General features: G+C 45.0%; 2 protein-coding genes across 3 annotated transcripts in view; both read left to right on the forward strand.

Moving 5' to 3' along the window:
* Positions 1-15326, forward strand: part of LOC119400376 (probable RNA-binding protein 18) — a 41077-nt gene extending 25751 nt beyond the window's left edge. For both annotated transcript variants that reach the window (XM_037667398.2, XM_049417237.1), the window contains one exon: positions 15078-15326. In XM_037667398.2, the coding sequence (XP_037523326.1) occupies positions 15078-15261 (184 nt within the window). In that variant the 3' untranslated portion in view covers positions 15262-15326. The remainder of the gene's footprint in view (positions 1-15077) is intronic.
* Positions 15327-21113: 5787 nt separating this feature from the next.
* The window catches only part of LOC119400360 (receptor of activated protein C kinase 1), a 49183-nt gene continuing 44268 nt past the window's right edge, over positions 21114-26028 (forward strand). Inside the window, exons 1-3 of the mRNA XM_037667378.2 lie at positions 21114-21322; positions 21463-21634; positions 21710-21857. Coding sequence (XP_037523306.1) covers positions 21214-21322; positions 21463-21634; positions 21710-21857 — 429 coding nt within the window. The 5' untranslated portion in view covers positions 21114-21213. The remainder of the gene's footprint in view (positions 21323-21462; positions 21635-21709; positions 21858-26028) is intronic.

The raw sequence follows: 26028 nt of genomic DNA on the forward strand, positions 1-26028 counted from the left end.
AGGTCGCGAAGGTCGAACCAAGTCGTCTACGTTGTGCAGCAGCTGAAGCATCCACTCCTTGGATTACTTGCCATCGAATGCTTGGGATTAGTCAAGTTTCTGTGTGCCACAGAACGCATAGATGGTGCACTCATGGGTCTGCAAACTTCCGCCTTCGATCCAGTGAAGAAAGCTCAAAAGGAAGACGAGGTCTGCCAGCGTCTTCTGTGCTTTTGCCTCAACGGATGGCCGGAAAAACGCAGCGTCCCAGCCCCCCTCTCCCCGTTTTGGCAGTACCGAACAAGTCTGTCTGAAAACGATGGCTACCTGCTGTACGGAACGCGCCTAGTGATTCCTCATTCTCTGAGAAGCGAAATTCTCACTCGCCTACATGAGGGGCACCAAGGCATCGGACGCTGCAGAGAAAGGGCAAAGCAGTCTGTGTGGTGGCCAGGAATCTCATCGGAACTCCAGCGAATGGTTTCTAACTGTGAAACTTGTGCTATAAACCGACCGCAAAGAGCCGAGCCGCTTCTGCCGACAGTTACACCAGAGCTTCCGTGGCAGATGGTGGGGATCGACTTATTCGGGGACAGAACTTCGGGGACAGAACTACCTGATATGTGTGGACTATCGCTCACGGTACCCCGAGATTGCACTCCTTGCTTCCACCTCCGCAGACGCCGTCATTAACCACCTCAAAAGCATTTTCGCTCGTCATGGCATCCCTGTGACAGTGGTATCCGACAACGGCCCACAGTTCTCGAGCTCGGCATTCGCAGAATTCGCTAAAGCATACGGCTTCAACCACACCACGAGCAGCCCTGTTCCTCCGCAGGCCAACGGGGAAGCGGAACGCGCCGTTCAAACAGTGAAACATCTGCTCGAGAAAGCAGACGATCCGTACCTCGCCCTATTGGCCTACAGAGACACGCCGGGGCCGACAGGCTTCAGCCCCGGCTAAATTGCTCATGGGACGCCGGCTACGCTCTCGAGTTCCTGCATTTCCTGCCCTCCTCGTTCCCGGAAACGTCGACAACAAACAAGTGACGAAAAGGGACCTCGAAGCAAAACAACGCCAGAGGCGAAACTTCAACCGTCGTCATGCGGCTAAGGACCTACCAGCTCTCTCTCCAAACACCCGTGTCTGGGTGCGAGACCTCAAATGCGAGGGGGAAGTAACTCAACAAGCAGACACTCCCCGCTCCTACTGGGTCCAAACAGAGCGCGGACACGTGTGTCGCAACAGAAAGATGCTCGTCCCATTGCCGGCCTCACAGAAGAAAGTGCAACCGCTTCCCTCCTCATTATTCTCCGACACTGACGACAAAGATTTCGAGCCGTCGACAGTCGCGGGACTGCTAGCTGCCCTCTACAATGGAGCTTCGTCCCAGCGAGGTGACCCGCTGCGAACCGACAGCAATAATTCACTGCCCAAGCCAGGCAACGATGCTGCAGCAGAGACATCCACACGACAGTTACCTCAGAAGTCGGACGAAAATGAAAGACAACTCTACTGCAGCTGTGCGGGGCTGCGTAAGCAACGCGTCGAATTCTGTCCATAAGTGTCCCCACTCTCATGCGTCTTTTTTTTTTGCCTTTTATTATTTATTTTAAATGTATACACAAGCTTACAAGGTCACAATGAAATAGGAAGATAGCAGGCTAGCAACGGCCACCTAGAGGGGCAATGTGCCTGTCTGCGTCTTCTGCTCTCACGCGTGATTTCTTGCCAGCCAGAGTGGCAAGCAGGGGTAGCCGGTGCGGAATCAGACAGAAATTTGCAGCTTCCTCTTCGTTGGGAACGAAAACAATTCGGTATGGCTCAGCACACATAGAGCACTGAAAAATCAAAAGCTCACCTCCACTCGTACGTCGTAGTCCACAGTTTTCGATTGCACTCTGCATTTCCCAATAATGTCGGAAGATTCCATCGCGCACGTCAATTCTTCTTTCAGATCACTGACCACTCGCGAGCAACTTCGTACCAAACGACCAAGAACTCCTCTTGAAACGCACGTTATTGCAATTTCAATCCTACGGAAACCGCACAACAACACACGATCGTCGCTTCTTGTCCTCATGTTCACGCGTGGGCTGGCGGCGATGCGCTTTCCTAGCAGACGACAACCAGTGACGAACTGATGGGCGCTTGCACTGCCTTGCAGTCTCACTGTCTGTGTAAAGTGTGTGAGCGTGTTGGTGTGTGTGTGGGGGGGTGTAATCTACTGTTCCCCGCGTGGTGTCCAAGGGACGGAAAAGAACTTGTTTCCGGCGCAAGCAGCTGGGTTTGTCCTCTTTTTTTTTTTTTTTTTTTTTTTTTTTTTTTTTTTTTTTTTGTAGGGCTCGCAGTTCGGCTTTCAGCGAAAAGAATGACTTGAGAGGGGTCTCTCTTTCTCGAATGGCTTGAGGCGAATAAGGGACGAAGTTTTGTGGAATGCTTTTTTTAACAAGAGTCACTGCCTGCTGGTTTTTCGGTTACAGCTTTAAACGGCTGTAGTTTGAGAGGTTTTTCAGACAGAAAGAAAAACATAAATACACATAAGTTAGCACAGCGCATTTGCACACGCAGACAGAAAAAAAAAGAGGACTACGGTGGCCGTTCTTGGAGAACAGTGGCCGCCGCCGCCGCCTTGAAACATGCAGACGGGTTCGTAGCCGACAATCCTAACAGTGCGCCGCTAGCCCGATAGAGGGCGAGAGCAGTAGCGCCACCATACCAGCTCACGAGGTCTATAATGAGGTTTGAGTGTAGTCACAAATGGGTCGATCGTGTTCCCTAATGAAGTCACTGCATGATCAAACCCAGTCATCATCATCACACCAACTCAGCAGAAGTGAATGTTTGGTGGCCTTCTACACTCTGGGAGACATCCCTAAAGTGTTCAGCATCAAGGTTTTCTGCCTACATGCCAGATGTCTTGTCACCTACTTAGACTGTTTCGAACTTCCAAAGTGCTTAGCCGCAGCTTCTAGTAGACGTGGCATATGACAACAAGCTATATTTAATTTTAGGGTTTCGAGCTATACTGCCTTGAATATGACGACATTCAACTTTGCACTACCAAACATTGGCTGGTCACCGGTGAAAGTAGCACAGCCGAAGCAGCAATCTCCTGCTCGTCCTCTCACTAGCCAACCTCTCCTACCACTTAGTACTTGCCTTTAAACCCTTCTTGTGGTAGCTCTGACGACTTAGGCAGCAGCAACTACTAGCACTCGTCATGGGACACAGATACGGCTAATGGACTGACACCACCTTCTGCGACACGAATGCCCACAGGGAAGCAATCAGCTGTGACTGGTGTAATGTAAATTAGCTTTCTCTGCCATACACCCATATCCTCATCATGCATCATTTGACAATGACTGCCGCTTGTGTCGAACCCCTTACAAGTAAAGCTCCAGTTATGCACCTCAGACCTTCATGTTGCGAGAAGCATAATGCTGCATGCAGATATTCGCAATTTGACAGTTCTTGTAAGGCAGACGAGACTAGAGTATGGACATGTTCAATTCATAAAGGCATCATTGCGAAAGTCGTACAATCAAACCTGCATTGTGTCACATTCACTACCGATGAGATACCGACTTGCCCCTGTTCAAGCAGCATGCCTAAATGTAGGTACTTGTGTTTCCTCTGCCCTTGCTTCGAGCAGCATGCCTAGATGTAGGTACTTGTGTTTCCTCTGCCCTTGCTTCGAGGACGCTGTGTAGTGGTGTTCATCTGCAGTGCCACTCTTAGCCTCTACCACCAGAGAACTTTTTACCCCCTTCACCCAACACAGTGCTGAAGAAAATGCATCTTGCCAAAATATTTGTGGTCATACTTGAAACTGGATTTCTGCTAAACTGGTATGATTGCTGTAATGCTTGGTTCAACCCACAAAATATTGTCACGGGTGTGACAGCTGCGCATATTGCGCATTTCTGATACGATTCGGTTTTTCTGCGCTAAGCTGCTCCAAAAGCATAAAAATTGCAAAAATTGTGCCGAACTGCACGAAAACAGCCTCGAAAGCAAGATTTTTGATGCGCACGTCCGCTTCAGTCGGGAAAAAAGGCTGAGTCGACAAGATGATTTTCCAAGCAGTGCTAGGGATATAAAGAAAATGAGACGTTTGCAGAACACATAGATGCGCCCATGCGTGTTTCTTCTATGCACCTTTCTAATGAAGGCCCCCATGGTGCCGCCATAACCTCCTCTGGGTTGTTGTGAATATGTGTACATGACCCCCCAAAAATGTCATGCCGTGCCACAAGCGTGCTGCTTCTACTCACTTGGCTGTGTGTTCAGTCGCTTAGCGAAAGCTACCGAGTGGCATGCGTAGCAAGGTTGACTTTCAGGTTCCTTGTTGTGTGTAGCGTGTTCCTCCGGGCACTGCAGTTTTCGTGTCAACGCTGCTGCGTGTGGCCACGTACACGTGCGCTTGCCGTGGAAGTCTCCAACTTTAGAATAGGGTACGCAACGCTTTGCGTTTGCCTTTATCGCCACTGCGCATGCGTCATAAGCTATCTTCTTGCGGGCCCCCGTTAAGTAACGGAAATAGCGGGCGACCGCAACAATCACTATCTTTGCATACGCTACTTTATTGCGTCAACACGGCGACAACTAGCTTCCTGCATGCTACGCATCTCCGCAATGCTCGAGCAGTTTTGCACGAGAAGGCGGCAGCGGGCTGATGTGAAGTGTGTTTGTGTCATCCCCGAATAAAAGCATGTAGTACGCTTGCAACGACGCTACGTTTGCAGTACCATAGGCGTGCGTTTGACGAGATAGTCAGTGCGGCGAGGTTTCTTGGCGCCCGTGCCGCACGCTTAGAGGCAGTCCTGCACGAGATGGCAGCGAACGGCGGGGCAGCGCGCTTTTGTTGTCACCTGTTAACCCTCTATTGTATAGCATCCCATATTTGGCACATACCGATTAACATTTTTTTATTGAGGGTGTAAGAGACCCAGTTGGGAATTTGACACTGCCAGAGTAATTCACATAGTTATGCGCACTTAACATAAAAAAAAGGTGCTGCCATCCATTGAGCAGTAAGAATAACAGACGTGAATAGATTTCGCAGTGCACGTGCGAGTTCGGCATGTGAACAACAGCAATTGCGATTTTTATATCACAACCTTTTTTTCGCTGCAGAAGCATGAAAAAATTATTCTGGGATACCTCGTGACCTTAAAAATACATGCTCTTTATTACTTTTCTCAATTTCTTTTGCCACTACGGCATACAGCCGGAAGTCGGTATGTGCCATATTTGGCACAGTATGCATATTAGTGACGAAATGCGCAATATTCTGCCATCTATGTTGTCCTGCACAATACAAATATAAGTAAAGCACAAGCTCTGAGATCGTGCAGCACAGCCTCGTTGTGCCGGATTTAGGTTGTGGTGGTAGGTTTTAGCTTCTTCACAAAAGTCTGAGGTGTCAGCAACAGTACATGGCATTTTTTTGTTACAACAGTGGCGTGGTTACATGAAAAAATTATGTGAGGTCCGACCAGTTCAAGTCGATATTTAGCTTTTTCGATTTCCTCGGCAGCTGACGCTCCCAACCGCAAATGAGTGGTTGGTAATTCGAGCAGGAAAGTATAGCAAGGTGGCAACATGCGAACAGACAAACGTGTAAGCAACCATCTTGTACAGAGATATGGGCGATCAGATGCGCTAAGTGAAATGTTCAGCTATGCCTGAACACAGGAAGCAAATGCTTTGCTTCATTCTACACATCACCTTAAAGGAGCACTGACATCAAATTTATGCATGTCATGATTTTTGCATCCACGAGTAGTTACCTCCTAGTAGCGATTCGCAACCGAAAATGTAACTGAGGGACGAATAGCTATCTGTTTTATTGATTTATATCACCGGTATCTAGCGCGATTTAAAACGACCTGCAAGCTCGCCATTTTTTAGCGCTGGCAGCGCTCCCTCGCGGTCAACTCCAGACCGCGCCCCAGTTTACCGCTTGTCCGCAGAAAGGAGTGACGTGAGGATCAGCTGCTCAGCTAACATTTCGTCTGCTACGCACGCACGTTTAGTCATGCCCTGTCACCAGCGTCGCCGTCAAAAGTATCGACTTGTGTTGAAGACGACATCCTGGAACTTAGACACCGCGATACGCGACGTCGCGAATCATTTTCGCTTCGACCCTTTGCAAAACAGCGATTCAGAAATGGACACCGTTCCAAGCAGCAACGAGGAGGTGCCCGGGGACGCACGCTTGGGCCATACTCGCTGGTGTGTCTCAATTAGCTATATCAGAGAATTTTAGCGTGCACGGCATTCCGGTATATATACGCAAAGGGGTCTATGGAATATCGGCATAGCGAATGCACACCAGCGGAGAAATAGAATAAAGATATGTTTCTACAATAACAATTCTGTGCTTACCAGGTTCTTCTTTGCGTCGCCAGATGGCCCCACCTATCCGGCCTCTCACGGTTACTGCTGCAGTAACCCGGTATTACGCTAGCGCAAGGAAGTCCACGGACGAACTAACATGCACTATTAACGCTACATGCGTGTTACTTGTTAGCGATGTTATTTATCTATAGGCTACTCCACTTTGATAGCTTGTGGTCGTGTTGGCGTGTACTGTATGTGTAATTACGCAGCGGTACATGCTGGCACGTAGTCGCTCCGATTGATTGCACTTGCGCTGTGGAGCACACGACAAATTAGTCGATGTGACACGATCAATCGCAAGCACGGATCGGGACAGCAAGGAGAGCCACTGGCTGGGAGTGAGAGCGTCGCTTGCAGCGTCAACGCCACAATAAATACACTCAGATCATCGACGTCATTGTTACTAGCGTATTGTCACTCAGGATGGTATTTGTGGAATGTATCACACCTTTCATGTAGCACTAGTGTCGATGTCGCAGCGTGATCAATCTTCCGTTGAGCTTTTGTACGCTGTTTGCCCTCGAAATAAAATTACTTCCACGCGACAGACGCCATTCAGATTTGGCCAAGAAGACCTATGCATACCGAGCAATCGAATGAATGGCACATCTCGACTTTAAAATTTGATGTCAGTGCTCCTTTAAAAAAACCTCAATCAGTGATATTTTGTTTTTCAGCCATGGCAGCAATATCGCTCGCCCATCTGCATGGTGTGCCATATTTGGTACAAACCTGTATCTTCATTAATACAGTCACAATAAACCTGAAAATTTTTGCATATGTTCTTCTTTGTCTGTCTTATGAGAAAAGTCAAGAAAATAATTTTTTAAATGACTTTTTCGTAATTCATGCAATAAAGGGTTAAAAGCGTGCAGTACACTTGACGCTACGCCAACCGCACGGCCTAGCAGACAGCTGAAGACGCTTATTGTGGTTTTCTGACATAGAGTAGCACTTATCTGCAGGAAGCTGTGGGGAAGCCTGAAACGGTTAGTAAGCAGACCTACAAAATGCCAAAGCAGTAACCTGCTAAATCATAGCACTGATATTGAGCAAAGGCCTACTGCTGTGTAATTACAATTCTTGTGCATCACAATTTTTTTTAGAGAAGTGTGATGCTTTTTAGTTTTTTTTCTTTCAAATGTTTATGAAGTGAACCTAGTTTGCGGAACTTTTTTATTTTTATTATTTTTATTATTATTATTATTTTCATATTTTGTTTGTTACTCAGGCTAGATAGGTCGTGTGATATGTAAAAAGGTAGTGTAGTTCATACATAGTGATAATCTATTGAAAAAACTTTCTCCAAAGGCTGTTTCAGTGTCATGTGTATTCTAAGCCAATTAAAATATGTACTTGTCTCCCCAAGTTGCTACAAATATGTTCTTTCAAGCTCCTAAGATGACATTAAATGCCGTTAACTGCTCCAAAATAGAAATTTTGCTGCTCCAAAAACTGCTCCCAATTCAATTTCAGCGTCTCACCCCTGTGTTGTGTACAAGATTCCTTTCAAGTGCGGCAAGTTTTACGTTGGTCAGACAGGTTGTTGTGCTAACGATAGGATAAGAGAGCATAATAATGTTGAACGCGCACTTGATGGTTGGTTAGCTATTCCCTGTAGGTCGTGCAAGTGTTCACCCGTGTTTAGAAAATGTACTGTAGTGAACAAGCACAGTGATGGCTTAACACACAAAATAATTGAAGCTGAAAAGATTGTGCAGTTGGGTCACACATGACACACCGTAAATAGTGTTATCATCCCAGCAGTTCTAATTCTTGGGTAAATAATTTTTCATAATCTCTCTTGGCGTATGCAGTACTGCTGGTGACTGTCAATATGAATGTGAGGCTCATCCTATCTGTGGCAATTTGCCAGTAGTCACGGCACCCTGTGTGATTTAGTATGCCATGACTCTTGGCAAGAGCTGTAGTGCTAAGCAAAAGATGACAGACAGAGCGGCGGACAAAGACGACTATTCGTCTTTGTTTGTCACTTTGTCTGTTTTCTTTTGCTTGGCACTATAGCTCTTCCCAAGAAAAATATCACTTGGTATAGCCTCATGAAAGTTCCATGTTTAAAATGTGCTTAGGGCACATTCGCACTGAGATGCAACCAAGGAATTTTCAACGCACTGGGACGGCACGCATGCAGGGCTGTTAAGACCACCTGTCTTGCCTGTGCTGCTGTGGAGGCGATGCACTTCATGCTTTTCGTTAACATTCCTTCCATCCCTCGACACTTTTAATAATTATGAGCTGTTCACATGCTCTCGGCTGCTAGCCACTTGTGCATGATGGTGAACTTGAAAGAATAAGACAAGATAGTTGGCATTTCACTGCGTAACTTGTCATACAGCACAAGGTAGTTCTTTAGCATGTCAATGCAAATCGCAGTAGGAAACCAAGCTGATCATTGAGACTGGAGGATGGCCTCAACATGTGATAAGGGCCCTCACCTCTCGCAACAAAAAGTTTCTGTAGGCGAGCTGTGAAGTGCAACTAAAAAAAAAAATTGAGAGTTGGTGTTGGATCACAGATAAAGATAAATGTAAAGGTGAGTCAGAGAACAGCCGCTGTTTGGTAAGGGCGGCTGTTTCAGAAGCGTGAGGACTCGATGTAAGTGGAAGCAGTAACTGGTGAGCAATCGAACTAGGCAAGAAACTTTTTTAGTACTGGTCAAAACAATCAGTTCAGTAGCTTTAAAATATGGAAATATAGGTTTTAAGGGGGGACACTGCTCTTAAAAATTTTTCTTTATTTCTGGCTCAATTTTGATGAAACTTGGCGACTTTATGTATATTTGCGTGCTAATTTCAAGTATGCAATTATTTTTATAGTATGATGTGTAGTTTTTAAAATACAAAATATTTTATGCGCCACTTGGGGAGCAAGTTTTTTTCTAAACTGAGTTAGTTACAAAGCAAATCAGCATATCAAGATAATCTGCGATCAGAACTGTGTGCAGTGCAACCAAAATGGATGTTCTAAACCCATTTGAACAAAAGTTATCGTATGTTGAACTTTCGCGAGCGAGTCAATTTCAAGCTAGAATTTCACTTGTGAATGTTCAACATACCATAACTTTTGTTCTAATGGGTTTAGAACATCCATTTTTGTTGCACTGCACACAGTTCCAATTGCAGATTATCGTGATATGCTGATTTACTTTGTAACTAACTCAGTTTAGAAAAAAACTTGTTCCCCAAGAGGCACATGAAATATTTTGTATTTTAAAAACTACACATCATACTATAAAAATAATTGGATACTTGAAATTAGCACACAAATATACATAAACACAGGAAGTTTCATCAAAAATGATCAAGAAATAAAAAACTTTTTTTCAAGTGCCATGTCCCCCCTTAAAAGGCCAGTAAACGGGCTCCGTTTTTTTTTTTTGTTTTTTTTAACACCTCCCAAAGAAGCTGGCTAATTCGTACAGAAGGCCATGGCGGTCATATCTTGCGAATATCACAGCGCTGCGCAGACACTCCATTTTGAAAGACAATTCCTGTGCCCCTCTCCTGCACCTGACCAGTCCTTTTTGCCCGCGCAGTGATGTAATCTTGCTCATGGGCAACATTACGTAGCACTGACTTCATCGATGGGTCCTTTTCACTACAAAACAGCGCCTTGGCTCTGCGGTGACACAGTTCAAGCCGCACAGTCCACATTTTCGTGTTCCTGTGCTGCCCTCTGCCGTTTTGGTAAAGCCGAAACTACTGCGACAAGCGATTTCGCCAGAACGAAAGCCTCCGAGATCAAGCGGCATCTTGCGACTTTACCATTTGGGGAAAGGGCGCATGCGCTATGGCACATTTGCTTACCTCGGCAGTGCCTTGCACCCCTTGCACCGCGCTTCCTCACTGCGCCGCTGAGCGATACGTAGAGGAAGCCTTGCTTGGTCATTGGCTGCACGCCGATGACGTAATCGCTGACGTCTTTTTACATTGCCCAAGTGGCCATAGTCACTACAAACGGTTACACCTACACCTCTTCGCTGCCGAGAAGGGTGAGAAGCCCGATCGAGAAACCAAAACCAGCCGAAGCGGCTTGTTCTTTACCCTGTAACTTCCTTATTACAGCACTTATTCAAAAATTCTTGCAGCAGCATGTTTACACCGTACAAGCGCGCAGTTATCTCGCCATCACAAATTTTAGACCATGAGGTTGTTTACTGACCCTTTAAGAAAGAACAAAAAGAAAACTGTGTGATAGGCATAATGCTGCACTGCGATAGGTCTAACAAAACTGCTTCACTGTGGGGCAGCAAGTTCAGCAAAGTTGACAGCTGGCAAAGTTTGTGATTTATCATCATAATGTGTGCATAAGCAGTGTATGGGACTGAACAAAGCAGAGAAAACACAAGTAGATGCAAGTGTCCTCTTTAGTACTTGTGCTTCCTCTACTTTGTCTAGTTTCACATGCACATTATAATGATAGGGTAGCAGACCAGGTGCAATCTAGTTAACCTGTCTTCCTTTCCTTTGCCTTTTCTCTATCTTTGATTAGATCCCACTGGCTTGGTGACTATTTGCCGCCAGCCTGTTTGAAATAGGATGCCATTAAAAATCATCATTGTTATCACGCTGGCATACCCCTCTCCCACCTCCTGCTCTTCCATAATGGACATGCATGAAACATTGTCTCCCAAACAACAGACAAGCGAAAGGTGCATTGTATGTGCACATGGCTACAAGTGGCCACATCAGGTGGTGTCTTATTGTGAAAAAGTGACTATTGCTTGTGATTGTTGGAAGAAATTAGGAGGATAATTCTTCTGGCTACGCCAGTATACATGATACGCATGTGTGTGGTAAACTGCAGTGATTGAAGTGCTACTCCAATTGCTCCAAACTGCTCAAAAAGAGAAATACTGCTAAATGCTGCTCCAAACTGTAATTTTTGTTAGTAGCTGCTCTGAAACGGCACTGGCAAACTGAAAACGATAAACTTTGATGGTGTGATCATCCAGAAAGCCTAAACAAAATCAAAAGCTGTATACTATCATCCTAGTGTGCTAGTATGCAGCTTGTATACTAGTTGCATGCTAGCATATTGACAATGCCACAAGTACTGGCATTGTCGATACATATCTGATTTAACTATATATTTGTACCTGACAAGCAAACTTTATTGGTGAAATGTGTGGGAGGTTAGTTCGATATCATACCGATTACCAACAGCTGCTGTGATGACTGTTATGTGTCACTGATTACATTCATCGCTTTATCAGCTTTGACCTCATTTCTGCCTCAAGTACTGGTATTTTAAATATATAGCTCATCTTACTTAGTGTTCAATGACCATACATTTGCTTAATTATTTGTTGCAATTTGCAGTGATTATTGTATGTGCAATATGTTTAATAATAAGTATTGATATTTGTTTTGCCATCTGCTCCAAAAACATTTATGGCTGCTCCAAAGCAGCATTTTCTTGTGCTCCAGAATCTGCTTCACAAAGCAAAATGTCACCTTTATAATTGAAACTGCTAAGCAGTGCATAGTGACTCCAAAGTTTTTCTTCTTGTGCAAATAGACAACTCTGCTGTCTGTAGCAATCCACGTGATGTGAAGGCAAACATAGCTTTCATTAGTTTAGAGATGCAAGGGTCCAGGAAAAAAAACTGGAGAGATCAGATAATAAAAATATGTTTTCTTTTGGCATTGCAAAAGCAAGAAAAAGCGGTAGAACGTTCCAAACATATACTACATACTTGTCATTGTCTGCTGTGGAGCAAATTACTACACTACCAGAAAACATGGGCACACTAAATTTAGAGCACCTTCGGTAGACCAGTGTGGCATAATTTGCCAGAAACTGTGGTAATAGTAGTATGCTGTATGCCATGCCACTGATCTAGAGATGGTGTATACAATACAATGCAATACAATAAATTTATTTCCAGAAATAAGAGTTTTGGGGGATACCATTGGCTAAAAGCTGTTGGAAAAACAGCTTGGCTGGGCTGATTGTCTGTTACAAGGCATGCATGGTGGTGTTAATTTTAGTATCTGGGGTTTAACGTTCCATAACCACGAATGATTATGAGGGATGCCATAGTGGAGGGCTCCGGAAATTTCGACCATCTGGGATTCTTTAATGTACACCTAAATCTAAGTACACGGGCCTCGAGCTTTTTGCCTCCATCGAAAATGCAGCCGCCACGGCTGGGATTCGATCCCACGACCTTCGGGTCAGCAGTCGAGCGCCATAACCACTAGACCACCGTGGCGAGGCATGGTGGTTGCATGAAAAAACAGTAGCATTGTTAGACGCTCAAAATGAATTATTTACACAAATACACAAAACAAGACCAAAATAATATAAAAACTAAAAGAAAACATATTCGATACTTCAGAAGAAACATATATGCAAGGGTTGCAGGAAAGCAACACAATTGTGTTAATAGTGTATATACGAAAGCCTGTGAATACTATATCTCTGCTGTATTTTTTGCCTCTTTAAAGACCGCAATGCCATACTGCTTGCCTGCATAACCTTTCTGACAGTCATTGGCATAAACTATGGTTTACAAGGCAAGTAGCTGTGCCAAATGCTTTTTTATGTGTAATGGCCGGTCAAAAGGAGATGCACCTGCCTGCACTGCATGTGAGGGGCGAAAAAGCAGTCGTAAGCACAAAATATTTTTTAAGTTGCTGAATGGCTGGGATGGGAAAACATCCACACCACCTCATAAGTTTTTGTCTTGTTTTGGCAAACAGCTACAGTGTGCCTTGCCTTAGTGGAACTGTGGGCTTAAATTGTCTTTGTTCAAATGGTAGTTACCGCACATTCGTGCATGTGCATTGATCATCTCAATAACTTGTAAGTAATCGTCAGATGATTCACCTGCTCTCTAACCTGCAGCATCACTTTTCAATGTGTTAATAGTCACGTGGAGGTAAGAAGTGAGCATTCCGCAAGTACGTACTGCAATGTGGAATAAGAGTTCCTTTCGCCAGCATTTCAATTTTTCCTGAGACTGCCGGAAAGAAAACTAAAAAAAAAAAAACTTTTCTTTTCAGTTCAATACTATTTGCGAAAATCATGCATCTCTTTTTGTGAAATTGTGCTATGAAAAAAAATTATGCCAGCTTCGCACTAGTGGTGCCAAGCCTGAAGGAAGAGCGGAGCTGAGTGGCCTTTTTTCTCTTTCTTGTATCTGTTTCTTTCTATTCCTTTGCTCTTTCTTCCCTTTCTTTCTCTCTCTCTCTATATATATATATATTTATTGCTTCCACTTTCTTTCTCTCTCTCTCTTTGTTTCTCTTTCTGTCTTGCTCTGTTTTTTCTATCTCTTGTGTCTGTTTCTATCTCTTTTTCTCTCTCTGTCTGTCTTTCTTCCTTTTTGCCTTTGTTCCCTTTATTTCTCTCTATTTTTCTCTTTCTCTCACTCTTTCACGTGTTCTGCACTTGTTCTGGGATCAAAGCAGAAGATGAAAAGGGCAAAGAGAGCGCGTGCCGGCCGAATTATTGAACTCATGGTGATGATAGTTTTTTGTACACGTCCAGCAGTTTCTCGTCGCCCAGAAATTTGATTTCGTTTTCTTTATTTTTCTCCTCCCCCTCTCCACTTCTCATCTCTTGTCCTGCCTCCTCTCCACTTCACTGAGCAGAATCTTCATTTAACGCTCGTACCTGCTGTACTTGATAGTGGGGCTTGCAAAATTCCTGTGGCAGATTACCCGAGGTTTTTTGTTCACGTTGGACAGATTACGGTCGCCTAAAACGGCTCTGGTGTTAAAATTTTATGAAACAGCTTCTCTTGCTTCGTAAACAAGCCTCGAGTATGGGAGATTGAGCAACAGGCAACGGTGGTATAATTTCATCTTGTTTGCATAAATATAAAGGAACGTTGTGTGTACAAGTAAAGTTGTGATGATCGCTGATCACACAACTGCACTGTGCAGAGTAACATAGAAACTGCTCATTGATGTCGTAGTAGCCCAATTTTCATGCGTGAACATGAATGTGGCCATGTATAGTGAGGGCATTTATCACACCACTAAAGTATGATATTCACTGTGCAACGACAAGTAGAAAAAGATCAGTGCTTGTTTTTACGAGAATGAAGTACACTTCGTCATGGCAAACCATAATATATAGATAACACGACTCACTCAGGTCACTGTGTATCATTGCCATGTATTCTCGGTATTATTATAAAACACTCAGCTAACTGCTTTATCGTCATTTTTTATGTACATTTACATTATTACAAAAAGTTGGCTGGTTCAGCCAGTGCAGTATATTGATGCTGACAGCTTTGTTGAGTGTATCGCTTGAATTCACTAGGCGGTGTTCTGTCTTAATGCCTCATGTTGGCACAACATATCTTCTGCTGTAGGTTGAATGAAACAGCCCTGGCAGCTTCTGGGCATCTCATCACGTAATACTAGTGTGATGAGCATTGTCAGTGGCGTAGCACCTCAATGGTGCCTGCAATATGGCAGGAAACTGTCAGCAGTGTTGTTCGGTTTCTAGTAAAGTATCAGAAAGCTGTTATACACACATACACAATTGCGCACACATGCGCAGTCAACTGTGCATGTAAAAGAATCCCAATTCAGCTGCAATATGACTGGCATTTTCTAGATAAGAGCCTCCTGTGCCATGAAGGTTGTTTTGGTATGTGATCCTACTTTGCTTACATTTGAATGTTGTACATATTTTCATGCAGTGTAAACAGCCAAATTCATGCAATTGAAGCCAAGCTGCGAGCCATGGAGAGGGACAAAGAGAGAGACCTAGGTCAGTGCTTGCTCGCTGCACCCCCTGCCTCATCACAGCTTGCAGCAGTGAAGCAGCCTGTGAACCAGCACCAAACAAGACCACACAGGCATCTCCAGAAGATGTCAAGATGACATTATACCACTGTGCTACATGTATAGTACAGTAGAACTGAAACATGAAACTTGTCTCCTCACCCAAGACTTCCATCTTCAACCCATTTTTCAGCACATGATTGTACAAAATCCTAGGCCCTTCGTTATTGTTTACAGTGTGACTTGTCACGAACCCTTCCTGAATATGTGCTCTTGTACTGGACTCCCCTTGCATTGTCACTTGAAGGAACATTAAATAGATAAACTGTATACAGGTGTATATTGAAAAGATCACATTATTTCTTATTGCCATAAGTGGGACGGAGAGTCCCGATGTTATGTTCAGAGTGTCAAACAGAAAAAAAAATGCTGGCTTGGTGCAGACTCAACGTGCTCTTATTTTGTTGCAGCTCAGTTCCAGTAGAGAGAGCTGAAAACTTATAATGGTTTACAAACCAGTTTGCAACACTGACACGATATGGCACATTAAGCATTATCTTCCCATGTGGTGACACGTTCCTACTGTACTGTCGACTTGTGTGTATGGTGCATAAGCAAGTTTTGCCATCGGGAGGGGAAAAAAAAGCAATTCCTTGCACATGCAAGATGGCAATGGAGTTCAATGTTGTACTGCTACACCATGCATACTCAGATATGGACACCTGAAAGGGATACTGAACAAAAATATCAAATATTACTAAATCATCGAAATTACAATCTGAATACGTTATTGTTCCGATAAACAGCCTTTATTAGACATATTTTTTTAACAGTTAGCTGTATTTTTTTGGAGAACTGTGATGGCGCGTGGAGCCGCGTATCGATGGCCGTGACGTCAAACGTACCGGCGGCAAAAGCAGGGTGCGCGTTTTCCTGTTCTGACACTGCCCTTTCTCCTCTCCATTACACACTCTCCCCCTTTCACAAAGGCGCTGAGACGGTGCCGTTCGTACTTGTCCTAGGGACCGTAGTGGGAGCGGAGCGAGTTGACACTTTTGGTTGACAGCCACTGTACCTGGGCGATGGCTGGCATGGTCTGCACACCCGTTTCCGGCGAGTTAAACAACGTCGCCTCTTCTAGTTCACGGGACGTCCGCCAGACGCGGCAGTTTGTGAAAAGCGCAATGAATTAATTTTCCTTTAGTTTCTGCCTGAACACAAGGTTGTGTCAGCTAATTTAAGCACCGAAGCTCTCAAATAGGCTGAGAATCTCGGCGTCAAAAGTTTCGTTCAGTAGGGTGTGTCCGGATAAGATCGAACACGAGGTCCCGGTCACCATTCCCGATTGTGATGAAATTTACTGTAGGTCTAGGCACTACACCCAGAACAATGGTTTCGCAGTTAGTCTTGCGAAAAAAAATTTTGTTCACCTGAAAAAAAAATATACAAATTTTGGCTGCGAAAAACGCTTTTCCGCCAATTTCGCGATTTCTGAATTTTGAGCGCATGCACCTAGGGGAAAAACGGTGCACTTCTTCGTCACAATATTTATCCCCCTTAAAGAACAAGTGAAATACAATCTTATGAGTCTATTATTTCACTTGCTTGTCGAAGCACTTTTGGAGAAAAAAATCACAAGCTTGGCAAATTGCACAAAATACCTGTATTTCAGGAATTTATTGCTGCAAGCAAGAATTAAAGTGAGGATAATAAAAATCGGTACATATTAACTTTGATACTTTCGCTCTCTTTTAAAATAATTTGCGTGGTTTTATCGCGCTCCGTTTTACTTGATAATTGGGCTGAAACGTAAGCGATTTACCAAAAACGCCGAATTTTGAAAATGATTTTCTCAAAAAGGCCATTTTTAATTTTTTTTTTTTAAATCCCTCTGATTGAAGTCAAGGACGTCATCTACCATTGTGCAGAAAGAAACGTTGCATTATTTTGGTTGCTAACAAGTTATAGTGCGTCACATGCGACCATGCTCCAGCCTAGCGGCCGCGTCGTTCGTTATGGGCTGAAACTCGGATATAAGTTGCTAAAAATACTTGTACGTGACATAATCACAAATCAGCAGCTCCACACCAACAAATGCGCAGCACGGTGTCATGGTTCAGCAAGCTTTGTCTTGCGATCAGCCGCTTGACAAACCCGCAGCAGCGGCCGCTCGATGCCGCGAGCACTCACATTACATGAGTGCCGCTTCGACGGCGGATAAGCTCCGCTTGCGCGTGAAAACTACGCTAAGAGAACGAATGAGATAAGGAATGCATCACTGTGAAAGTTAAAGACCGTTAAGTGCCAACAAATGTCATAGTATGCAACGAAAACACTGCCGGCGATTTCTCAGTGAGCGCCTTCAATACAGCACGGATGTATTTTTTCACCTGCTGTTATGCCCGAAGCCGCATAATATCGTGATAAACGCTCGACTTGCGTTGGATATTCTATCTGCGGACCCACAACAATACAGTATTGTAAAAGCAGTTCTTCAATGAAGCAAGGACTTGGGCACACTTCTTTTCACAGCCGGCTGACACAAGTGTTCTGGCACGAGATGAATAACTGCAGTTTGAGTTGCTCGACCATCGGAAGCACGTATGACAGCTTTCTTTAGATGTCAATGGCTTTCTTTTGTGTCATATGTTGCTCATAGAATGAACCTAATTATCTTTAGGCCATCAGAAGAGAGAAAGCAACACATTAGCGCACTACTGAAAGCGCTCACTGGGAAATCGCCGGCAGTGTTTTCGTTGCATACTATGACATTTGTTGGCACTTAACGGTCTTTAACTTTCACAGTGATGCATTCCTTATCTCATTCGTTCTCTTAGCGTAGTTTTCACGCGCAAGCGGAGCTTATCCGCCGTCGAAGCGGCACTCATGTAATGTGAGTGCTCGCGGCATCGAGCGGCCGCTGCTGCGGGTTTGTCAAGCGGCTGATCGCAAGACAACGCTTGCTGAACCATGACACCGTGCTGCGCATTTGTTGGTGTGGAGCTGCTGATTTGTGATTATGTCACGTACAAGTATTTTTTGCAACTTATATCCGAGTTTCAGCCCATAACGAACGACGCGGCCGCTAGGCTGGCATGGTCGCATGTGACGCACTATAACTTGTTAGCAACCAAAATAATGCAACGTTTTTTTCTGCACAATGGTAGATGACGTCCTTGACTTCAATCAGAGGGATTTAAAAAAAAAATTAAAAATGGCCTTTTTGAGAAAATCATTTTCAAAATTCGGCGTTTTTGGTAAATCGCTTACGGTTCAACCCAATTATCAAGTAAAACGGAGCGCGATAAAACCACGCAAATTATTTTAAAAGAGAGCGAAAGTATCAAAGTTAATATGTACCGATTTTTATTATCCTCACTTTAATTCTTGCTTGCAGCAATAAATTCCTGAAATACAGGTATTTTGTGCAATTTGCCAAGTTTGTGATTTTTTTTCTCCAAAAGTGCTTCGACAAGCAAGTGAAATAATAGACTCATAAGATTGTATTTCACTTCTTCTTTAAGGGGAATAAATATTGTGACGAAGAAGTGTACCGTTTTTCCCCTAGGTGCATGCGCTCAAAATTCAGAAATCGCGAAATTGGCGGAAAAGCGTTTTTCGCGGCCAAAATTTGTATATTTTTTTTCAGGTGAACAAAATTTTTTTTCGCAAGACTAACTGCGAAACTATTGTTCTGGGTGTAGTGCCTAGACCTACAGTAAATTTCATCACAATCGGGAATGGTGACCGGGACGCTCGCGTGCGCTGCCGCGCCAGGAAATCATAATACGCGGCTGGCGTCTCGTGTTCGATCTTATCTGGACACACCCAGTATCCCTTTACAGGCCAACCCCGGCGAATTTTACAGAAAAGCTGTATATGGCTAGGTTCTGGTGGATCGCGTCCAGGGACAAAAGACTCGTCGAACAACAATTTTCGGCAAGCCGTGATTAACCTTTTACTGCACAATTTTTCGTTTCGTCATAATCACAGGTCGCCAAACTCACTCAAGAGTCGACTCACTCAAACTCATATTGGGCCGTGAGTCTGAGTCTGAGTGACGCCGGGTGAGTAATATTTTGGTGAGTATATGAGTCCGATCAGTGAGTCCGGTCAGCGCCTCCTCTATTTTTGGAGGCGCTGGCCCGGTTGAGGTAAATATTAGTGAGTCTGAGTTCGAGCGAGCCCTAAGCGCAAAATATATTTCGTGAGTGAGTCTGAGTGAGCTCCACCTTTAACTGCCGACCGATGATCCTATCTACCATAGGCGTGCGCAGGGTTCACCATCAGGGGGGGGGGGGGCGATGGTTCATCGCAGCCCCCCCCCCCTTTAAGTCAATGTACGAGGCGGATTTCAGATTTTGCGCCCCCCCCCCCCTCTTATGTGACTAGGGGGGGGGGTCAATGTATGGGGCAGATTTTGCGCCCCCTCTGGGGGGGGGGCCGCCTCCCCTGTGCGCACGCCTATGCTACCTACTCATCTCGAACATAACTATCAGTGTTATATCGGCTTAAGTTTGCACTCGTCTTTTCACAGATATCTCAACAGTGCGCCACCTCATATTATTTGTTCCATTTTGGTCAAAGCAGCGCAAAAAACGCGGACGAAGGAGGAGGCGCAACGATGGAGCGCTTGCCGGTTCAAAGTGCCTAAGCGTTCTCCTTCGTCCGTCATTTATTGCGCTGCTTTGACCATAATGGAACCTTACCAATTAGCCCAGTTGTCGACCTTGCTGAATCGTATTTGTAGATCCGAGGCGTGGGGGGTGCTAGGCGCCGTATGACCTTCCCCGCAAACTCTTTCAGGGGAAAAGTTCTTGATCAAGATATCTCGTGCAAGTCGCGTATTTCATACAAAATGTCCTTACAGGATTGAAACCACTGATAACTCGTATTTGAAGGTACAAGATATAAACTCATGAAACAAAACCTCTATAAAACGTTTTATAGAGGTTTCGCGTTTCGTGCGAAGGCGTATCGTAGAGCACCGATTACGTGACGTATTGGCGTTACAGAGCATCGACACGAAGATCGAAAAAGTTAATTTTATGCTAACGGACTCGTGAGTCGACTGACTCTGGCTCACTCAGGTGAGGCCGTGAGTCTGAGTGTGAGTGAGCATGGTTGAGTAATATGTTGGTGAGTTTGAGTCCAAGTGAGTCTGAGTGAACCCTTAATGGGTATCCTTTTGCTGTGGAAGGAGCGTGACCACGCGCTCGCTTTAGTTTCTGGCTCTCGAAGGCGCACTTTTGTGACAATGCGTAGCGCTAAGTAGTACATAATGGGTGAAAATGTTTTGTACCCCACTGCCATACGGTGTACAAGATGTGCAAAAAAAATTTGAATCGTGGTAGGAGGGGGGTGGGAGGGTGGGTGCCCTATTGCCGACGCCCATGCTGCAGAGGTGTTTGGCAGCCACTTCTACCTGGGCTTTATTGACGTCCACTTATACGCGCCTACATTCGCTTAAACGCTTTTCACAGCATAATTGGTCGATTGCCAGAGCTTGAAAATGTTGAAAATGCGCAAAAATAAATTCTAGAACCCATTTGATCACCCATAACTCCTCAGCTAAGCATACGCAATACGCACGTATCGCGCCATCTGCGCATGATCTGCACAAAGCACGCAACGATAGCATCCTTACGACTCATCTACCGCGTTTGGAGGTTCAAACATCTCTTATTCTCTATCGTAATTTTGTCATTTTATTAGAAAAACGTCCTAGACATTATAAACATCCTAAAGATTAGAGAAACATGCACACTTTCACCGGACTGTAGAGTGAACTTTATGCTTTAGGCGCCTACACCACCGCTCACAACAAAAAAACTAAGAATAATGTTGATTGTATTTGTCTGATGAATTTAGGTCATTCATGTCAAACTGACGCTTTGCGCCCTCTACGAGTGTGCGCAATTCTTTCCTGTGTGTGAATCGTCGCGCCGTGGCGCCGTCGCGCATGTGGTCACGCGCTCCTTAAGTAACGCATAACGCAGTGTGCAAATTTCTCGACTTACCGCATTGAGACCGTTGAATTCGTGAGAAGTCATGACTGAGCAACTACATTTGAGAGGCACTCTTCGGGGTCATAACGGCTGGGTAACACAAATCGCGTGTAACCCGAAGTTTCCCGATACGATCCTTTCATCGTCCCGAGGTCTGGCTCGTTTACTTATGCTGGTAACCTCACAACACTCAGTGTGTTATTCTTGTACGAGTGTTTAGAATTAGCGTAATTGTTGAGGGTGTTCAAAGCTTGTTTGGGCAGCGGTGCGTTTGATTTTTCATTTTTTGCAGATAAAACATTGATCTTATGGAAGCTTACCCGTGACGACATCAATTACGGTGTCCCCAGAAAGCGCTTGAAAGGGCATGGGCATTTCGTCACTGACGTTGTGATGTCCTGTGACGGCCAGTATGCTCTATCCAGCTCGTGGGATAAAACACTGCGGCTTTGGGATCTGTGCGAGTAAGTTAGTTGGAGCATGTTTTCGTATTGCGTTAAATTTGTTTTTCCATCTTACAAGCTGGTGTGTACTTGCAGGGGAACTGCCACCCGTCGATTCGAAGGTCATGACAAGGATGTTCTGAGTACTGCGTTTTCGGCAGACAATCGGCAGATCGTGTCAGGATCACGAGATAAAACGATCAAACTGTGGAATACTCTAGCGGAGTGCAAGTACACCATCAAGGTAATAAACTAGTGCTTCGCGTTCTCCTTTTTCAGTTTCAGCAGCATGTTCCCAAAGTACCTATAGTGTTTTTCATATATAGCGTGCAGTGCTGTGAAAACTGCAAGATAATCGGAGAGAAAAGTTATTCTTATAGAGGGAGCTTGCATAGTGGCACAGCTTCACCTAAACACGCAGCGCCCTCTCTGTGGCTAGCTGAGCGCACTCTTAGGATGGTTGCTCACGTGCGCATCTGCATGTTTTAGGGTGTCGTCACTGCTCTCCAAAAACGGCAACCTTTGTTGGCCCTTTTGTGTGTGCACTGTGCTGACTGACATTTACTTATGTCACTTTTTCATGGAAAGCCAGTCTGCCAGCAGCCGTCAGCATTCAACCAGCCTATCATCCCCTTTTTGCCTTGAGGCAACCGTGAAAGGCAGAGACCTCTTTGTTCCACTTATCGCTCAAAACCAAGCCATGAGCCTGCCCTGCCATAGTGAGTGGGGGGAAACAAAAAAATCCCAGCTGCGTGTGCCAAAAGCGTGTAACAGTTAGTGTCATTCCGTCCATTTGAAACCACACAGGGAGCCGTACGGGCCATACTGCATACACACATACACTTTTGGATTGTGCAAATGTAAGCACTCAACAGTTCTTCACGTGTTGTCTGCTAGAAAAGCGCATCGCCAGCTCGCGCGGGAACTGATGGCGAGAAGCAACCATCGCGTGTTCTGCGGATTTCGTAAGATTGAAGATCTTGACAGGTGTTTCAAATAAAGAGTTGCTTGTCGCTTGGCACAGAGTTGTATGTCACTTAGGTGTGCGGTGCAAAAGAAGAATTGCTTGCACAACAGGACTTACTGACATTGTTGAGTAACACGTAGTGCAAAGGAAAACCATAGACTATGATGTACGAGTGGAAGTGAGCTTATTTTTCAGGGCTCTACGAGTGCTGAGCTATCGAATGCTCTCTGTCCTGTACTAAGTAGATGTTGGAGATGCACATCTGATTCTGCACCGGCTGCCACTGCTCGCTGTTTGAGCTGGCAAGAAGAAATCACGTGTCAGAGCAAAAGGTGCAGGCAAGCATTGTGCCCCTTTCGACGGCCATTGTCAGCCCACTCCCTCCCTATATCTTTTTGGCCTTGCATGTTTGTGTATGCATATAAAATTAATGATAAAAAGTGAGAAAAAGCAAAAGAAAGTGAGGACACTTACGGGCGAAGTTCAAGGCGTTTATGTGCTGCATAGCTGTGGTCGAAGGTTGTCTTCTTTAATTTTCATGCGATTTCTATGGGAACTGGCAGAATTTTACAGGCAGTTGTTTTTCAACGGTGTCCCTGCAGCTGTTGTGACAGCCATGCACGCAGTACAAAAAGGTGCTGGACTTTCACGACGCTTTCACGTCATTTTAGTGAGGTGCCATGCTACTTTATCGTGACAGCGCGCCTACGGGCAACCAGCGACCATCTTAGGGGTGTGGTGACACCAAAATTTGAGGCTATGAAAAAACTTCTGTAGGCTTCCTTTGTATGCAAAGACACTCAGCACAAAGTGTTCGACACAGCAAATGTCTAGAATATATTTTGATTCGCTTCCAAAGTGTGCCTAAATGCCCATTCTCGCGATAGACCCATTACTCGCGTGACTGGCACTGACGTCACTGTGTAGGAAGTGTAATGAAAGGTTTAGTGACGTCAGATCATGTTCGCATCGTCGCGCGAACCTGCGAAGACAACATTAGAGAAGTTTAGTTTGTTTGCACACTTCTTTGCTTTAGCATACCGGGTTGCCATTGCTGTAAATGTGAGAAGCCGGATAGGTATGGCCACCTGGTGGCGGTAAAATGAACTAGGCAAGCACAGAATTGTTGTTGCAGAAACCTAATGTATTCTACTTCTCTGCTGGTGTAAATTCTCGGCTGCGGCATAGTTCAGAATGCGTTGCCTTTTAAAACATTTTTTTCTCCATGGTCATTCAGTGAAAACAAAGAAATGCACCTATAAATGTGGTTGCACAAAGCGTCACAAGATGTCTATATCATCGTCCGGTAACCCAGTACTCCGCAAAGATCTCTATGTATACCGAAATTCCGTACACTAATATTCTCTATTAGAGAATTTTAGCGAATTTTGAAGACATCTGGTTGCTTGCACGTGTGTACGAGAGCAGTCGATGCAGTACTGCGTGCGTCAAAGCTTTATGGGCCCACGTGTTCAAGCCTCCTACACAATGACGTCACTGTCCAACTTGGTGCCTAGAAACCGAAACCAAAAGTCCTTCATATAAATAAGGTGAAAGCAAACTATTTAGTGAGAATACATGAATCTTGGAGCGTGTATCGTGCTTCCTAGAGCAATAAGAAACGTTTGCAACAAAGAACGCGCAAACCACAAATTTGATGGCACCATCCCTTTAACTCTTCCGCCGCCTGCAGGTGGCACTGCAAGTTCAGTTAAAAACAGCCTATAACACTGCCTGTTTTGTTAGCTTTCATTATTGCATACGCCTATGCGAGCCTAGCACAGTCCTGCGCTCCTGAAAAGGAACACAAGGAAGCGTAAAATGTTAAAGAAACGATAACTGCACAGTGCAGTTTTTTTTTAACATCTTTGCTTATTGCTCAGCCTAAGGAAGCAGTTTTACATGATTGCAGCTAAAAAGTGCTGAACTATTTCTTGTTACTAGTGCAGCTACTGCACGCCCCGCCACGGTGGTCTAGAGGTTATGGCGCTCGACTGCTGACCCGAAGGTCGCGGGATCGAATCTCGGCCGCGGCGGCTGCATTTTCGATGGAGGCAAAAATGTTTGAGGCCCGTGTACTTAGATTTAGGTGCACGTTAAAGAACCACAGGTGGTCGAAATTTCCGGAGCCCTCCACTACGGCGTCTCTCATAATCATATGGTGGTTTTGGGACGTTAAACCCCAGATATTATTATATGCAGCTACTGCAAGATGTGTTGCTAACCTTCACAGCATTGCATGCTGTCTGAAGTTGAGTATAGGGGAGAACCACTCAAGTTTGCCTGCCAACGCCAGCGCTTGCCATTCCCCTGCCGGAAAAAGCATACACTAGTAGCGTGTTATGACCCTTCCACTCCCTTTGGCTCTCACGTATTTGCGAAGCGCGCACTGCGCATGAAACGGCCCTCGTTCCACGATGTCACCCCGACAGAAAGGGGGGGAACTGTTGCTGCGTCGGCAACTGTCACAATGGCCATGCAAACACGAAGGGGTTGGCTCCACCAGTGAAAGTCTACCGATTCCCAAACAGATGGCACGAAAAAAGATGACAGGTATGGATGTGAAGCTCATGCTTGAGTGGGCACGACCAAGACAACTACGAAAAAAAAAAAAAAGCATTAGCCGTTGTTGCACATCCATTGGTTTTTTTTGGCAGATACAGTGAACTATTTGTTATTGAGTGTGCAGGTACGGCCCGCAAACACTGTGCACTTTCAATAGTGACCAAGATAAAATGCCTTGACAGCAATTGGCTCTTCCCCCGCAGATTGCACACAAAAAAAAGTTTTTCTGAAAGCTGGGCACTCGTCATTTCCCTATTAATAATGCTATGTCATGTTGATAGTACGCACGCTGTTCGTGAACTCGGAGTACCGGCAATGAGGACGGCGATAATGCAAGGAAGGACACACGAGATAGATGTCAATTTTTGTTGTGGAAAAGAAAGAAGCCCAAAATAGACCACTTATTTTTGAAGTGTTGCGTACCGCATGATAACTCGAATGGTTGCTAGTAAATTAAGGTGTCCCAACTAATAGCAGTCACAGCGCCAGGGCCGCTTAACAGAAGTGGCCTTACCCATGCATCCAGTAACAAACACAGAGAGTGCGTAGTACACACAGCAAGCCAAATAAAACAGGTATATAATTACGAACGTACCGAACATTGTGCTAACTCCACGTCGTAAGCAGCGTCGTCCTTCACTTGCGAAATGCACTTCGCTCTGACGAGGACGGCGTCGTCTGCTATCACTTGCTCCGCATCTGCTACATGGCTGAGCAGACGCTGACCTTTCACCAAATTGGTGCCACGCAAACAGAAGCGTGTACATCCTAACCCCACGCGATGCGAAATTCTCAAAAACACGTGCAGAACGCGTGCAGCATGCGAGCAAAGCAACGCGTTTTCAAGTCAGCTTGAAGGGGACAGTGGAGGGGGTCAACACTC

This window comes from Rhipicephalus sanguineus, chromosome 1 (assembly GCF_013339695.2).
Source record: "Rhipicephalus sanguineus isolate Rsan-2018 chromosome 1, BIME_Rsan_1.4, whole genome shotgun sequence".
NCBI classification, from domain to species: Eukaryota; Metazoa; Arthropoda; class Arachnida; order Ixodida; family Ixodidae; genus Rhipicephalus; species Rhipicephalus sanguineus.